The sequence below is a fragment of the Piliocolobus tephrosceles genome, chromosome 8 (assembly GCF_002776525.5).
Source record: "Piliocolobus tephrosceles isolate RC106 chromosome 8, ASM277652v3, whole genome shotgun sequence".
In the NCBI taxonomy this organism is placed as follows: domain Eukaryota; kingdom Metazoa; phylum Chordata; class Mammalia; order Primates; family Cercopithecidae; genus Piliocolobus; species Piliocolobus tephrosceles.
The window spans coordinates 118,817,314-118,834,943 of NC_045441.1; the positions used below are offsets into that span (position 1 = coordinate 118,817,314).

At 40.3% G+C, this 17,630-nt stretch overlaps 1 protein-coding gene across 10 annotated transcripts in view; it reads left to right on the plus strand.

Moving 5' to 3' along the window:
* Positions 1–17,630, plus strand: part of NRF1 (nuclear respiratory factor 1) — a 151,402-nt gene that overhangs the window by 61,615 nt on the left and 72,157 nt on the right. For all 10 annotated transcript variants that reach the window (XM_023223418.1, XM_023223412.1, XM_023223417.1 and 7 more), the window contains one exon: positions 5,900–6,026. In XM_023223418.1, the coding sequence (XP_023079186.1) occupies positions 5,900–6,026 (127 nt within the window). The remainder of the gene's footprint in view (positions 1–5,899; positions 6,027–17,630) is intronic.

Consider the following 17,630-nt stretch of genomic DNA (forward strand, 5'->3'; position numbering starts at 1 on the left):
CAGAAATGTAATATCACGTTAATCCATTCAGAAAAGTTGTATGCCTGCTATGTGCAAGCCATTGTTGTAGACATTGGGCATAGAAGAGTGAACAAAACAAATTGCTTTAAAGAGCTTGTATCCTGCTAGAAGGGGGAAAGAAAAAAACCAATATGCAATATGTCAGGGATAATAATAATAATAATAAGTGCAATGGGAAAAAAAATACAGTGGAGTAAGGAAATAGAAAAGTCAGGAGGTAGGGGGATATAGTCATTTTTCTCTTTTATGAGGATGGTCAGGGAAATGCTTTCTGATAAGGCAGCCTTTGAACAGAGACTTGAAGACGCTGAAAGAGTACACATGTTGGTATTGAGGGGAAGAACATTTCAGGCAGGGGGAGTATCAAGAACAAAGACCCCGAAGTGTGAATGTGGTAGTTGTTTTTGAGGAACAGCCAGGGAGATATGAGAAGATGTTTGGAGTAGTAGAGAAGAACCACTCTAGGAGATGTTTTGTTTTTATTATTTTTTATTTTTTTTGAGACGGAGTCTCGCTCTGTCGCCCGGGCTGGAGTGCAGTGACCGGATCTCAGCTCACTGCAAGCTCCGCCTCCCGGGTTTACGCCATTCTTCTGCCTCAGCCTCCCAAGTAGCTGGGACTACAGGCGCCCGCCACCTCACCTGGCTAGTTTTTTGTATTTTTTAGTAGAGACGGGGTTTCACCATGTTAGCCAGGATGGTCTCGATCTCCTGACCTCGTGATCTGCCCGTCTCGGCCTCCCAAAGTGCTGGGATTACAGGCTTGAGCCACTGCGCCTGGCCTTTTTTTTTTGATAGATGTGGTCCTGCTATGTTGTCCAGGCTGGTCTGGGACTCCTGGCCTCAAGCAATCCTTGTGCTTCATCCCCAAAATGCTGGGATTACAGGTGTGGGTCACTGCACCTGGCCTAGGAGATCTTGTAGTCCAATATCAGGGGCTTGACTCTTACTCTGAGTGAGATGAGATGTCAGTGTAGGCTTTTGACCAGAGCAATGGTATCATCTTACTTACATTTTTAAAGAATCACTCAGGCTACGGTGTTGAGAATAGAATCTGGGGATACAAGAATGGAATCAGGGAGACCAATTAGGTGTTGATTATAGTAATCTAGGCCAGAAATGATAGTGTCTTAATATCAACATGGCAGCAGCATGGGTAGTAAGAAGTGATCAGATTCTAGATGTATTTCAAAAGTCAACTCATCGTGATTCGTTGACGTGGAGTGTGCGAGAAAAAAAGGAGTGCAGGGTGATTTTTGGTCTGATTACTAGAAGGATTGCGATGGGCATTTACTGGAGAGGGAACGAGCATGACAGTGAGGGTGAAACAGAATCAGGAATTTGGTTTTGGACATGGTAAGTCTGTGATGCCTCTAACCATTAAGTGGAGATACAAAATAAGCAGTTGGATATATGAGTCTGGAATTCAAATGAGAGGCCTTAGCTGAAGATGATATAGGCATATAAGTAGTATTTAGAACTAGGAGACTGGATGAGGTCACTTAGGGAGGGAGTATGGACTGAGGCCTGAAGCGCTCCACCTTTTGGAGGTTAGAGAGATGAAAGGAGCCAGCAAAAGAGTCTAAGAAGCAACCAGTGAGTCAGGAAACAAACCAAGAGAGTGGTATCCTGGAAACCAGGTACAAAAAGTGTGTCAGGAAGGAGAGCATGTGATCAGCTATCAAATGCTTCTGACCGGTTGAAAAAGATGCCAACTAACCATTAGATTTAGTAACATGGAGTTCACGATTGAACTTGACAAGAGTGTATTCAAAGGAGCGGTAAGGGTGAAAAGATTGGAATAGCTTTAAGGGAGAATGGAGAGAGGGGAATTAGAGACAGTGAATATAAACCATTGTTTCAAGGAATTCCATCAGATTTCTTGTTTGATAAGTGGTCCTTTGCTCACACATTTCCGAATTCTGAAATGTAGAACTTTGAAATCATCTCCCATGATTTCAGAGGGAAGAGGCTGTGTTTCTGTTTCATCCATTGTTACTATGTTTTAAAAAGCTGTTTTTGGGTTGATGGGTACAGCAGACCACCATGGCACATGTATACCTTTGTAACAAACCTGCATATTCTCTACATGTATCCCGGAACTTAAAGTAAAATAATTTTTTTAAGCTGTTTTCGGCTGGGCACAGTGGCTCATACCTATAATCCCAGCATTTTGGGAGGCCAAGGTGGGCAGATCACCTGAGGTCGGGAGTTCAAGACCAGCTCGGACAACATGGTGAAACCCCCATCTCTACTAAAAATACAAAATATTAGCCAGGCATGGTGGCAGGCACCTACAATCCCAGCTAGTTGGGAGACTGAGGCGGGAGAATAACTTTAACCCAGGAGGCGGAGGCTGCAATGAGCCAAGATTGCACCACTGCACTCTAGCCTAGGCGACAGAGTGAGACTCCATCTTAAAAAAAAAATTGTTTTCATTTCATCCTCACTTGTGAAATACTGTAGGACTGAGAATAATTGTTTATATCACAATGAAAATCTGAAGCTACAACGTTTTAAAAGCATAGGTATACCTTGGAGATATTGCAGGTTTGGTTCCAGACCACTACAATAAAGCAAGTATCACATAAGTCACAGAAATTTTTTGGTTTCTCAATGCATAAAAAAGTTATGTTAACACTATACTCTGTTAAGCGTTGCAATGGTATTATGTCTAAAAAAAGCAATGTACATACCATAATTTTAAAATAATTTTTTTTTTTTTTTTTTGGAGACAAATTCTAGCTCTCTTGTCCAGGCTAGAGTGCAGTGGTGTGATCATGGCTCACTGCAGCCTCCATCTCCTGGGCTCAAGTGATCCTCTCACTTAGCCTCCCAAGTAGCTGGGACAATAGGTGCATGTCACTATACCTGGCAAATGTTTTCTTCTTTTTGTGAAGATGGGGTCTCACTATGTTACCCAGACTGGGCTTAACCTCCTGGGCTCAAGCAGTCCTCCCGCTTCAACCTCCCAAAGTGCTGGAATGACAGGTGTGAGCCACTGGGCTTGACCACTAAAACACTTAATCGCTAAAAAGATGCTAATGCTCATCTGAGCCTGCAGTGAGTCATCATCGTATTGCTGGTTGAGGGTCTTACCTCGGAGTTGATGACTGCTGACTGATCAGGGTAATTATTGCTGACAGTTGGGGTGGCTGTAGCAATTTCTTAAAAATAAGACAACAAATTTTGCTGTATCGATTGACTCTTTCTTTCATGAATGATTTCTCTGTAACATGTGATGCTGTTTGATAGCATTTTACCCACAGTAAAACTTTCAAAATTGGAAAATAAATCCCCTCAAACTCTGCTGCTGCTTCATCAATTCAGTTTGTGTAATATTCTAAATCTTTTATTGTCATTTCAACAGTATTCATAGCATCTTCATCAGGAGTAGATTTCATCTCAGGAAACTGCTTTCTTTGCTCATCAATAAGAAGCACCTCTCATCCCTTCAAATTTTATCATGATATTGTAGCAATTCAGTCCCATTTTCAGGGTCCACTTTTAATTCTGGTTCTTTTACTTTTTCTACTGCATCTGCAGTTACTTCCTCCACTGAAGTGTTGAACTCCTTAAAGTCGTGCATGAGGCTTGGAATCAAATTCTTCCAAGCTTCTATTAATGTTGATAGTTTGACCTCCTCCCATGTACTTGTACATGAATTACAAGTACTCTTAATAGCATCTTGAATGGTGAATCCATTCTAGAAGGTTTTCAATTTATTTTACCCAGATCCATCAGAGGAATCATTATAGCAGCTGTATCCTTTCAAAATGTGTTCCTTACTTAATAAGACCTGAATGTTGAAATGACTCCTTGATCCATGGGCTGCAGAATGGATGTTGTCTTAGCAGGCATGAAAACAGCATTAATCTCCTTGTACGTCTCCGTTAGAGCTCTTGAGTGACTAGGTGCATTGTCAATGTGCAACAATAGTTTGAAAGGAATTTTTTTTTCTGAGCAGTGGGTCTCAACAGTGGGCTTAAAATAATCCATAAACCATGCTGTAAACAGATGTACTACTATCCAGGTTTTATTATTCTGTTTACAGAGGACAGGCAGAATAGATTTAGCATGATTTTTAAAGGACCCTAAAGTCACTAGCTGCATTAGCCCCTAACAAGAGAGTCAGCCTGTCCTTTGAAGCTTTGAAACCTGGCATCAACTTCTCTCTAGCTAGGAAAGTCCTAGATGGCATCTTCTTCCAATAGAAGGCTGTTTTGTCTACATTGAAAATCTGTTGTTTAGTGTAACCACTTAGCTAGATCATCTGGATAACTTGCTCCAGCTTCTACATCAGCACTTGCAGCTTCACTTTGTACTTTTATGTATTGGAGATGGCTTCTTTCCTTGAACCTCATGAACCAACCTCTGAAAGAGTCAGGGCTTTGCTCTGCATTAGGCTTTGGTCTATGGGATTGTTATGGCTGGTATGATCTTTTATCCAGACCACTAAAACTTTCTCCATATCAGCAATAAAACTGTTTTGCTTTCTTATCATTGTGTGTTCATTGGAGTAGCACTTGTAATTTCCCTCAAGGACTTTCCTTTGCATTAACAACACGGCCAACTGTTTGGCACAAGCGGCGTTGCTGTCAGCCTGTCTTGGCTTTCGACATGCCTTCCTCACTAAGCTTAGTCATGTCTAGCTTTTGATTAAAAGTGAGAGATGTGCGACTCTTCCTGCAACTTGAACACTTAGAGGCCATTATAGGGTTATCAGTTGGCCTAATTACAATACTGTGTCTCAGGGAACAGGAAGGCCTGAAGAGAGGGAGAGAGGCAGGAAACAGTTGATCAGTGGGGCATTCAGAACACACACAACATTTATCGGTTAAGTTTGCCGTCTTTTGTGGGCACTGTTTGTGGTGTCCCAAAACAATTAAAATAGTAACATCAAAGATCACTGATCACAGATCACTATAACAGATTATAATCATAATGAAAAAGTTTGAAATATTACTAGAGTTACCAAAATATGACACAGAGACATGCAGTGAGCACATGCTGTTAGGAAAATGGCGCTGATGAACTTGCTTGACATAGGGTTGCCACAAACCTTTGTTTTAAAGAAAGATCCCAAACAGTGTCTGGGAAACACAAAGTAACAAAGCACAATAAAACTAGGTATGCCTGTAGTACTTTTGAACAAAATTATCTCAGTGAGATATAAACAATATCAACAAAAGGTAGTAAAAGCAAATCATTTGAGCCCCTTTTATTAAGCGTGGAGATGATACAATAAATTTTGTAAGAGCACATATTGGTTGTAATTTTTTTTTTTTTGAGGCAAAGTCTTGCTCTGTTGCCCAGGCTGGAGTGCAGTGGCACCATCTTTCTTGGTTCACTGCAACCTCCACCTCTTGGATTCAAGCAATTCTCATGCCTCAGACTCCCAAGAATCTAGGATTACAGGCATGTGCCACCAAGCCTGGCTAATGTTTTTGTATTTTTAGTAGGGATGGGCTTTACACCATGTTGGCCAGGCTGGTCTCGAACTCCTGGCCTTAAGTGTTCCACCCGCCTCGGCCTCCCAGAGTGCTGGGATTACAACAGAAATGAGCCACCGTGCCTGGACAGTTGTAATCTTTATAATTTTAAGTAGTAGTAAGTGGTGTTACTCAGATCAAGAAGAATGATACCATGTTCAAAATTGTGTCGTGGTTATGTCCCAAGGCAAAACCTTCAATTGAGCCTTCTATCAGTAGTCTTTAAGAAAAAGGTATGTAAATGTTTCTGCTGATCCCCTTTTCACATTTTACGTAAAAGAAAGCATATCTGATCAGAATAAACTGTCTTAAGTCATTTGTGTCTATGTCACTATAATTTCCATCTTTTTAGAACTGTTTTTATTCTTGTTTCCTTTTCTGATTCAGGAAACTTCGAGCCACATTAGATGAATATACTACTCGCGTGGGACAGCAAGCTATTGTCCTCTGTATCTCACCCTCTAAACCTAACCCTGTCTTTAAAGTGTTTGGTGCAGCACCTTTGGAGAATGTGGTAAGTCACAACCAAGCTGCTCTCGCTTGCCCTTTGCTTTCTGTCAGCTGCTTCCATTCTTCTGATCCTCTGTCAAGAGTAACAGTTAGCATTTCTGTTACCCCCTAATCCAGGCATGGGAGAGGGAACTAGTTTTCAGATTGCTTTATGCATATCAAAACAAAATGATCATTACTGTTTTTACTTCCTGTGTCAAGATATTTTACCTGTGTCAAGGTGTTTTACCTGCCCAGATGCAGTGGGTGGCCAGGGGAAGTGGGGAGGGGAGGGGGAAACAAGGGGTTTGTTTGTTAGGAAACAATGCAGGATTTTGTAAGAAAATTACTGATTTATATCAGAAACAAAATAGTAGATAATTCCAAGGTGTCAATTTCCTAAGGGAAACCTGGAGGGCATTTTATTGATCAGTTATTTGAGTTACATATTTGAAATCTCTTACATTTATCAAAGAATTGATTTAATACTCTGCTGCAAATATAGAACTATATTTGAACATTTTGATTGTATAACTATCCAGAGCTAATTTTATGAACATAGTCTTTTGCCCCTGCATACGTATACAATAGGAACTATTCCTTCTTGGGCCAAATTAACTTTGAATCAGTGGAGTAATGATCTGTCAAGATTTAAATTGCATTTTGTTTTTATTAGGATAAAATTTATTTGCTTAAAATGACATTTATTAGATGTCTCCCATATTGAATAAAGGCATTTTTTGAGTTCAGAATTAGTAATCAATTGATAGAAATTCTGTTTGTTGTATTTTTTTTTTTAACACCATCTTCCCATCCCTGAAATGTTGTGGGTATTTCTTAACATTTTTGAGTTTTATTTTGAGTTTTTCCAAAAATTCCTGAAGCCCTACGGTTAGGATGTGTTAGGACTTTTCCTTAGAAGAATATAGTAGAAGGCTCCTACTTCAAAATGGTATCTGAGAAATAGCCTTTACTGTCACACTGTTGACAAACATGAAATCTGGGCATATCTTCTCTTCTTTAGTACCAAAAATCTTAAACAATACTACTGATAGTAGTAAAGATGATGCAATCTATGAAAAAGATTCATCTAGAAGACTCAGAAAAATACTTCAGAAAATTACTCACTGCAAAAACATTTTTTTAAGTTTTGCAAAACTGTTGGAGTCCCTCATAGAATACAAGAAGATACAGACTCTGTTAAACAGGATACACTAGACTGAGATAAAAAACATTTTACCTTTGACTGCCATTGATAAATACAGGTTAGGGACTACAAGTACCAGTAAAATTAGAAGCAGAATATATCTTCCAGAGCACTGAAGAAAAAAAATGAAACCAAGTCTCTGTATAAAAGATAGAAACAAGGAAGGAATTTTTAAAAACTAAATAAAACACATAGTCTAGAACACAATAATACAAGTGAGGCCAGTTAATTCTGCTATAAAACATACATATAAATGGGTTAAACTGCTTTGTTAAGGGCATTCTTTCAGGTTGGAACAACAATCCAAATCAAATCTGTCTCTATTCAGTGTATATGTCATACTCATAGCCACTCACAAATGTTAAAAGCAGCTGCAAGTAATAGAATCAAGAAAGTGAAAAGACAACACGCAGAATGGGAGAAATATTTGTAAATCATATGTCTCATAAAAAAAACTTGTGTTGAGAATATACAAGGAATTCTTACAACTCAACAAATAAAAAGCAGGCGGATCATGAGGTCAGAAGTTCAAGATCAGCCTGGCCAATATGGTGAAACCCCATCTCTACTAAAAATACAAAAAAAGCCGGGCGTGGTGGCACCTGCCTGTAGTCCCAGCCACTTGGGAGGCTGAGGCAGAAGAATCTCTTGAACCCGGGAGGTGGAGGTTGCAGAGAGCCGAGATCGTGCCACTGCACTCCAGCCTGGGCAACAGAGCGAGACTCCATCTCAAAAAAAAAAAAAAGACAACCCAATTTAAAAATAGGCAAAAGGGCCGTGCACAGTGGCTCACGCCTGTAATCCTAGCACTTTGGGAGGCCAAGGCAGGTAGATCACTTGAAGTCAAGAGTTCAAGACCAGCCCGGCCAATATGGTGAAACCCCGTCTCTACTAAAAATACAAAAATTAGCCAGATGTGGTGGTGGGCACCTGTAATGCCATCTACTCAGGAGGCTGAGGCAGGAAAATTTCTTGAACCCAGGAGCCAGAGGTTGCAGTGAGCCGAGATCACGTGCCACTGCACTCCAGCGTGGGTAACTGAGCGAGACTCTGTCTCAAAAAATAATAAAAATAAAAATAGGCAAAAGATCTGAATAGATATTTCTTCAAAGAAGATATAGAAATGGTCAAAAAGCACATGAGAACTAATGATAAATAATTATGATTAATCATTATAGTCATTTATCATTAATAATCACATTTTGATTTTCATTTCCCTCATGACTATGATTATTAATCATTAGAAAATAAAAACCACAGTGAGATACCACTTCATAACCACAGGGATGACTATAATCAAAAAGACAACAATAAGTGTTGGTGAAGATTTGGAGAAAGAAAAGGCAAAATGATGTGGCTGCTTTGGGAAACAGTTTGTCAGTCTCTCAAAATGTTAAAAGTAGAGTTGCCATGTGACCTATCAGTTCTATTGCTGAGTTGTACCCAAGAGAACTGAAAACATATGTTCACACACAAACTTGTATACGGTGTTTATAGCAGCATTATTTATAATTGTCAAAAAGTGGAAACAACTCAAATGTTCATCGGCTAATGTTCAATGGATAAATAAAATGTGGTATATCCATAGAATGGAATATTATTCAGCAAGAAAAAGGGAAGAAGTACTGATATTATACTACAGCATGGATGAACCTTTAAAACATTGTTGTAACCAAAAGAACTCAGTCACAAAAGATCACATATTGTATGATTCCATTTATATGCAATGTCCAGGATAGATAAATCTTATGTATAGAGAGAGAGTGGATTAATGGTTGCCAGAGACTGGGGAAGGGGAAGGGAGGAATGGGGAGTGACAGCCAGTGGGCATGGAGTTTCTTTTAGGGGGAATGAAATGCTCTAAAATTAGATTTTAGTGATAATTTTAGGACCCTACGAGTATGAAGTCTTACCCTTTTAATGGGTGAATTGTATGGTATGGCAAACTGAATAATGACCCCCCCCCAGAGATGTACAGGTCCCCATCCCTGAACCTGTGACTGTTACCTTATACAGCAAAAGTGCAGTTGTTAATTAAGTTAAGGGTCTTGAGATGGGGAGATTATTCTCGATTATCCAGGTAGGCCCTAAATGCAATCACAGGTATCTTTATAAGAGGGAAACGAAGGGAGATTGGCATAGAAGTAGATGTGTTGGTGGAAGCAAGAGGTTGGATGCAAGGAGGGGGTCCAGAGCCAGTGATACAGGCTAGACAGAAGCTAGACAAGATAAAGAAACAATTCTGTCTTGGAGCTGCACCCTTAGAGCCTGCAGAAGGACCCGGCCCTGCCAACACCTTGACTTTAGCCAAGTGAAACCAATAAAATAAATTTGTGTGGGTTTAAGCCACCTAGTTTGTGGTGATTTGTGGGAGCCATAGGAAACAAATACATATGGTGTGTGAACTGTGTATTAGTAAAGCTGTTACAAATGTTAAATGTAAAATAACAGGGAAAAGTTTGTCAGAAAAATGCCTACAAAAATAAATCATGGATCACAGCATTAATATCAGACAAAGCCTAATTGTCAAGGCAAAAATGTATTAACTGACAACCAGGGGTCATTTAGTGTTGATAAGAAGTATTTATTTATTAATTTATTTATTTAGAGACAGGGTCTTGCTCTGTTGCCCAGGTTAGAGTGTAGTGGCGCAATCTCGGCTCACTGCAACCTCCACCTCTTGGGTTCAAGTGATCCTCCCACCTCAGCCTCCTGAATAGCTGGGACTACAGGCAGGTGCCACCACACCCAGCTAAAATAAGAAGTACATATTTATCATGAACCTTTATATTTTTCAAGTAACTTTAAAGCAAAACATGGGGCCAGTTGCAGTGGCTTATGCCTGTAATCCCAGCACTTGGAAGGCTGAGGTGGGAGGATTGCTTGAGGCCAGGAGTTCAAGACAAGCCTGGGCAACATAGTGGGACCTCGTCTCTACAAAAAATTAAAAAAAAAAAAAAAAAAAAAAAAGCCAGGCATACTGGCCCACACTCAGCTACTTGGGAGGCTGAGGCAGGAGGATTGCTTGAGCCCAGGAGATCAAGGCTGCAGTGAGCCATGATGCTACTGTACTCCAGCCTGGGTGACAGAGTGAGACCCTGTCTCTCAATCAGTTAGGCAGTCAGTCCACCAGACATATACATTCCACAGCATGTAGATCAAAAAGTTAGAAATGTAAGGAAAAAAGATAGTTAAAACCCACAATGGGGCTGGGCACGGTGGCACATATGTATAATCCCAGCACTTTGGGAACTGAGGTGGGAGGATTGGTTGAGGCCAGGAGTTTGAGACCAGCCCAGGCAACATAGTGAGACCTCATCTCTACAAAAAATTTAAAAATTAGCCAGATGTGGTAGCACATGCTTATAATCTTAGCTTCTTGGGAGGCTGAGATGGGAAGATTGCTTGAGCCCAGAGGTCAAGTCTGCAGTGAGCTGTGATTATACCACTGCACTCTAGCCTGGATGACAGAACAAGACCCGGTCCAAAAGAAAAACACACATACACACACACACACACACACACACAAACAATGGTAGTAAAAGAATTTACTATCCTTGTCAGATCAACAAAGCAAAATATAAACAAGAATATAGAGATATGAATAACAGATTTAATAAGGTTGACAGTCTAGGCAACATAGCGAGACCCCATCTCTACAAAAAAAAAAAAAAAATTGATTCAGGTGTGGTGGTGTGCACTTTTAGTCCCAGCTATTTGGGATGCTGAGGCAGGAGGATTACTTGAGCCTAGGAGTTCAAGGATGCAGTGAACTATGATTATTCCACTGTGCTCCAGCCTGGGTGACAGAGTGAGACAGTGGCTCAAAAAACAAAAGAATAAAGGTGATACAATAGATACAGAAGCATTGACACCTTACAAGGGGATAATATACCATATTTGAAAAATTACGTAAATGAATTATAAGAATTGACCGTTTATTATTACCAGGCCCCAAATAATTTTTTTTTTTAAATAGGATCTTGCTTTGTTGCCCAGGCTAGAGTACAGTGGTGCAGTCTCAGCTCACTGCAACCTCCGCCTCACTAGTTCAAACAGTTCTTCTGCCTCAGCCTCCTGAGTAGCTGGCTAATTTTTATATTTTTAGTAGAGACAGGGTTTTGCCATGTTGGCCGGGCTAGTCTTGAACTCCTGACCTCAAGTAATTCGCCCGCCTTGGCCTCCCAAAGTGTTGGGATTACACGTGTGAGTCACCAGGCCCGGCCCCAAAGAATATTTTCTGATCATACTACAGAAAATTCAGAATTTTAGAATTTCAAAAGACAAGAAAAAAATTTCAATCACCTGGAATGTGTATGTGTGTGTGTGTGTGTGTGTCTTGCTTTATTGCCCAGGCTAGAGTGCAATGGTGCAATTTTAGCTTACTGCAACCTCTGCCTCCCAGTTTCAAGTGATTCTCCCTACTTCAGCCTTCCAAGTAACTGGGATTACAGGTGCGTGCCACCACACCCGGCTAATTTTTATATTTTTAGTAGAGGCGAGGTTCACCATGTTGGCCAGGCTGGTCTCAAACTCCTGACTTCAGATTATCCACCTGCCTCGGCCTCCCAAAGTGCTGAGATTACAGGCATGAGCCACCACAACTGGCCGGAATTTTTTTTTTTTTTTTTTTTTAATTTAAGACGGCGTCTCGCTCTGTCGCCCGGGCTAGAGTGTGGTGGTACGATCTTGGCTCACTGCAACCTTTGCTTCCCAGGTTCAAGCAATTCTCTGCCTCAGCCTCTCGAGTAGTTGGGATTACAGGCTCCTGCCACCATGCCCGGCTAATTTTTGTGTTTTTACTAGAGAGGGTGGCTTCACCATGTTGGCCAGGCTGGTCTCGAACTCCTAACCTCAGGTGATCCTCCTGCCTCAGCCTCCCAAAGTGCTGGGATTACAGGCATGAGCCACCACGCTTGGCCGGAAATTTTTAAAAGAAAAATCTTAATTTACAGGTTATTTAGAAACAAAAATGATAACCAAAAATAAAAACTTAGAAGTTATTATCTAAACTGGTACTCAAAGGAATATTCATATTCCTTTGATCTTATTTAAAAAGAAAAATATATACGAGAAAGTTGGAAAAGAAAGAAACTTCATCTAGCTAAAGAAGGTGGAAAGAGAGTAATAAAATAAGTCTAAGAAAAAAACAGAACAAGTAAACATGTGGAAGAAATGAATGAGGGAACAAGAAAAGTAGACTTGTTAAATTCAAGAATTGGTTCTATAAAAAGTAATAAAACAGAAAAACTGCTACATGCTAATGAGGAAAAGGGAGAAGAAAACAAATATGTACCTTTAGAAACAAGATATCTATAGTTGCAGACAAGAAGAGATCGAAAATTGTAAGAAAAGGCTATTAATTCTGTTCTTGCAAGTTAAAAACTCAGCCAAGTGGATTAACTTAGTAAGAAAATAAAATAATCAAAACACATCCAAACCTCAGTAGAATAAGCATTAACCGAAAACCTCAGTAGAGTAATAAACATATACAAAATTGGAAAAGTGTTAAAGAACTACATCCCTCCAAGAGACCCTAGGCCCCAATTATTTTGGTTGACTTCTGTTAAACATTTAAGGTACAAATAATTCCCTAATCTTATACCTTAGTCTTATTATGGTCATTTATCGTTAATCAAATTTTGATTTTCATTTCCCTAATGATTAATGATATATAATCATAGTCTTTAGGGTGATGAACAACCGTGGGAGTTGCATGCAATGTGGAAGATATGTGGAAAGTAGTATAGTGAAAGCCACGTTGCTCATGTATTTACTTAGTCAACATATAACGATTTAACGCTATTGGATACAAGATATGAGATAAGGATTCCATCTGAGGCCGGGCGCGGTGGCTCAAGCCTGTAATCTCAGCACTTTGGGAGGCCGAGACAGGCGGATCACGAGGTCAGGAGATCGAGACCATCCTGGCTAACACGGTGAAACCCTGTGTCTACTAAAAAATACAAAAAACTAGCCGGGCGAGGTGGCGGCACCTGTAGTCCCAGCTACCCAGGAGGCTGAGGCAGGAGAATGGCGTGAACCTGGGAGGCGGAGCTTGCAGTGAGCTGAGATCCGGCCACTGCACTCCAGCCTGGGTGAAAGAGCGAGACTCTGTCTCAAAAAAAAAAAAAAAAAGGATTCCATCTGAGTCCTTTGGGGTTTCAGGGTTCAAAACTGGGAATCCCAAAATACTAAGTGGACATGAGAGCCCTGAACGGAGGCAGACTCTGGGGCTGAAGAGAAAATAGGATGAAATCAGCGTAACTTCAGGGGCCACAGCCTGCGGCCTGGCTGGAAGCCAGATGTGCTTCACAGTCACAGGTCTGAGGCCAGCTCTTTGTTACATACCTCAGATGACAATATGTTTTTAGTCTCATAGGAGCTTGTAGAAAATTAAAAAAAAAAAAAAAAATTATGAGACCTTCCCAAAGACTCTTCCTTTATCCAGTCAAGCTGCAGGAATACAAAAAAATTACAGTATCTTGTCTGGGACTATTTTTGCAACCCAACCCAGTGACCATACAGCAAACATTTTGAAAATTAGCCAAGTGTGGTGGTTCACACCTGTGATCCCAGCTACTTGGGAGGCTGAGGTGGGAGGATCACTGGAGCTCAGGAATTTGAGGCTGCAGTGAACAAACCTGTGTGGTGACAGATCAAGACCCTGTTTCAAAAAACAAAACAAAATAAAACTAATGGCTCCTGCAAATACCATAAACACCCTCCATCTCTGGTAATCATAAAATGTTTGTTAATGTGTTACCTGTATTTGTATATTTAAAATATTTTATAATATTTCAGCCTGGACAACATGTAAGAGCCTGTCTCATTTGTGTGTGTGTGTGTGTGTGTGCGCGCGTGTGTGTGTGTGTGTGTGTGTGTGTATAAAATAAGCAAAAGACCTGATCCCTGTGCTCAGCAATGTCATGCACTGGTTGTGTATAGTGTATTCCAGAAATAACAGTATAAATGACACATATTTATTTATGTCAGTAGGAATTTAAAGGAGGAAGAAAATTATAGCAAGAATTGGGAAGTTTTTTCAGAGCAAGTGGGAATTGAACTGGTCCTAGAAAAATGGAAAATATTTGGGTAAGAAGCAGATTTATGTGGTGGCTTATGTCTGTAATCCCAGCACTTTGGGAGGCCTAGGTGGGCGGATCACTTGAGGTCAGGAGTTCGAGACCAGCCTGGCCAACACATTGAAACCCCATCTCTACTAAAAATATAAAAAAATAGCCAGGCATGGTGGCGGGCACCTGTAATCTCAAGGATTACCTGTAATCCCATTTCTCCTGAGGCAGGAGAATTGCTTGAACCCAGGAGTTGGAGGTGGCAGTGAGCCGAGATCACGCCACTGCACTCCAGCCTGGGTAACAGAGCGGGACTCCATCTTTAAAAAAAAGGTTTCTAGAAGTTTCAAAGAAAAGAACTTGCTAGATGTCAAGGTGAGTGATGAGGTTGGGCAGCTAAAGAAGGAAGAAAGTGAACAAAGTTGCTTAGTATAGGACTCCATGGAGGTTGTATGCTGGGAGTTTAAGAGGTGTCATTCACATAGTCTCCAGGATTAGGCAGGCACAACTGTTTCTGGTGGCTCTGGCAAAGGAGTATTGAAAAAACAAATAATTGGAAAGATTGAAATGCTGGCCAGAGAAACTTGGACTTCATCTTATAAGAAGTGGGGAACTATAGCAGTTTCTTGAGAAAAAAAAGATAAATGATAGTGATGTGGCTAAACATACCAGCTTTGGAGCTAGATAAAAATTTGTTTGATTTTTGGCTATAGTTCTTACTAGTTAATATGATTTGGGGAAAGTTACCTAAGTTTATTAAGGCTCAGTTTTCTTATTTGCAAAATGAGTATAATAATATTTTCCTTATAGAATTATGGTAAGGATTATTTGAGACAACACATGTAGTGCTTGGCACAAAGTAAGTGCTCAGTAAACGGTGTTTGATAATAAGTGTTTCCAAAATTTCAAACGGCAGTGGTATACAAGATGGGGGGAAGAGAGTGGTAACTGATTTTGATTTTAAGTGGATGTTTACCTTAGTTGTGACACCAATTGACATATTGGTATGGAGTGACAAAGGCGTAAGCTGTGGTTTTTGCAATAGAAAGCATGAGTTGGAACACAAACCTGTATTTTATCTCATCCGTGACACCATTGATTATAAGATGTGCTGTTATTTGTGTACTATGAAGAAAAAACATTGATGCATGTTTACACAATGCTATCACTTAGAATTTTTATTTTCTACTCATTGAAAGAGCTCTTTCTTAGACATACCTTTTAATCTTATATCATTTTTGTGTATATATAAAAAGGAAAATATAAGTGAAATAAGGTATTCCTAAAACTTCTTCACATTCAGAGTCCAACCCTTTTGAATTACTTCTTGTTTCAGTCATCATTATCTGTGTTTTCTCATGTAATATTGTCCTCTGTGGCATCATGAAAATGGGCAATGCTGTATTTCTTTTAAAAGTGCTCTTTTATTGTCTCTGATTTCCCGCCCCCACAAGCAGCAACAGGTTTGATGCAAGTGCATTTTTTTTTTTTTTTTGAGACGGAGTCTCGCCCTGTCACCCAAACTGGAGTGCAGTGGTACAATCTCAGCTCACTGCAACCTCTCCCTCCCGGGTTCAAGCAATTCTCCTCCCTCAGCCTCCCAAGTAGCTGGGATTATAGGCACCCACCACCACACCCAGCTAATTTTTGTATTTTTAGTATAGACAGGGTTTCACCATGTTGGTCAGGCTGGTCTCGAACTCCTGACCTCAGGTGATCTGCCCGCCTCAGCCTCCCAAAGTGTTGGGATTACAGGCGTGAGCCACTGCGCCTGGCAGTGCTTCTTGATCTTACCAGAAATTGTCATTGGGAAGGTTATAGACAACGGTCAAGACTCACATTCTCTTCTCAAATGGTGCTAAATGATTTGTTGAGTAAAAAGGCCAGGGATAGCAAACATGTTCACATGGCTGCAGGCAGTGACAGCTATGCCCTGTTGTTGCCTTGTCCATAGCAATTTTAAGATGTATCCCAATTTCAGAAGACTGATAAATATGAAAGAAAAATGCAACTCAGAATTGATAGATCAGATAGAATGAAAACACGAGGTCAGTAATTCTGAGAAAGTTACTTAACTTTAGTGAGCAAGCTTAGATAGAAATGCTTTGGTTATACCTGAAGTTGTTTTGTTGCAAATTACTTAGGGATGCTCTACCAGCACTAAAAAACAAACAAACAAAAACAAGATATTTTAAAAGAATTATATAGCACTGATAAACTGGCTCATAAAAATGGCTGAAATTGTTTGAAACTGGCTAATAAAGAAGTAATAACCTAATGATTTTCCATTTTTGAATGCCAGGTGTTTCTAAAAGCCAGATGAAGTTTGTTTTTATTTTAAAATTATTACTTATTTATTTTTGAGACAAGGTCTGGCTCTGTCACCCAGGCTGGAGTGGCACGATCTCGGCTCACTGCAACCTCCACCTCCTGGGCTCAAGCCATCCTCCTACCTCAGCCTCCTGAGTAGCTGGGACCACAGACATGCACTACCATGCCCGGCTAATTTTGTATTTTTAGTGGAGACAGGGTCTCACCATGTTGCCTAGGCTGGTCTCAAACTCCTGGGCTCAAGGGATCTGCCTGCCTCAACCTCCCAATGTGCTGGGATTACAGGTGTGAGCCACTGCACACAGCCTGTTTTTCTAAAATGATCATTCTTCCTATTGGCTTATACCTAATATAAGGATTTAACCTTATAAACCTTGAAGTTCTAAGACCAGAAGGTAGGTGTGTTAGTCCATTTTCACACTGCTATAAAGAACTAACTGTGACTAGGTAATTTATAAATAAAAGAGGTTTAATTGACTTATAGTTCCACATGGCTAGGGAGGCTTCAGGAAACTTAATCATGGCAGAAGGGGAAGCAAGGCACGTCTTATATGGTGGCAGGAGAGAGAGAGACAGAGAGACAGGTGCAGGAACGGAATGCCAGGGGAACTGCCAAACACTTTTAAACCATCAGCTCTTGTGAGAACTCACTATCACGAGAACAACATGGGAGAAACTGCCTCCATGATCCAGTCACCTCCCACCAGGTCCCTCCCTCAACATGTAGGGATAACAATCGAGATGAAATTGGGGTGGGGACACAGAGCCAAACCATATCACTAGGCTTGTAAGATTCATTTTTGTGTGTGTGTAAGTAGGCAGCATAAATACTGTCTAGAATACAGAAACATAGCAGAAAATATAATCCTGTAAAGTTGTTGTGGCAACATCAGCTGCTTATGTTGCAATAAATATAATGGCCATACTATTTGAAACTCTATTTTTTATTAGAGACCAGGATACAACTGCATCTCTGGAAAGATAATGAGTCTGCCAGTTTGTGCTATTTTTCTCT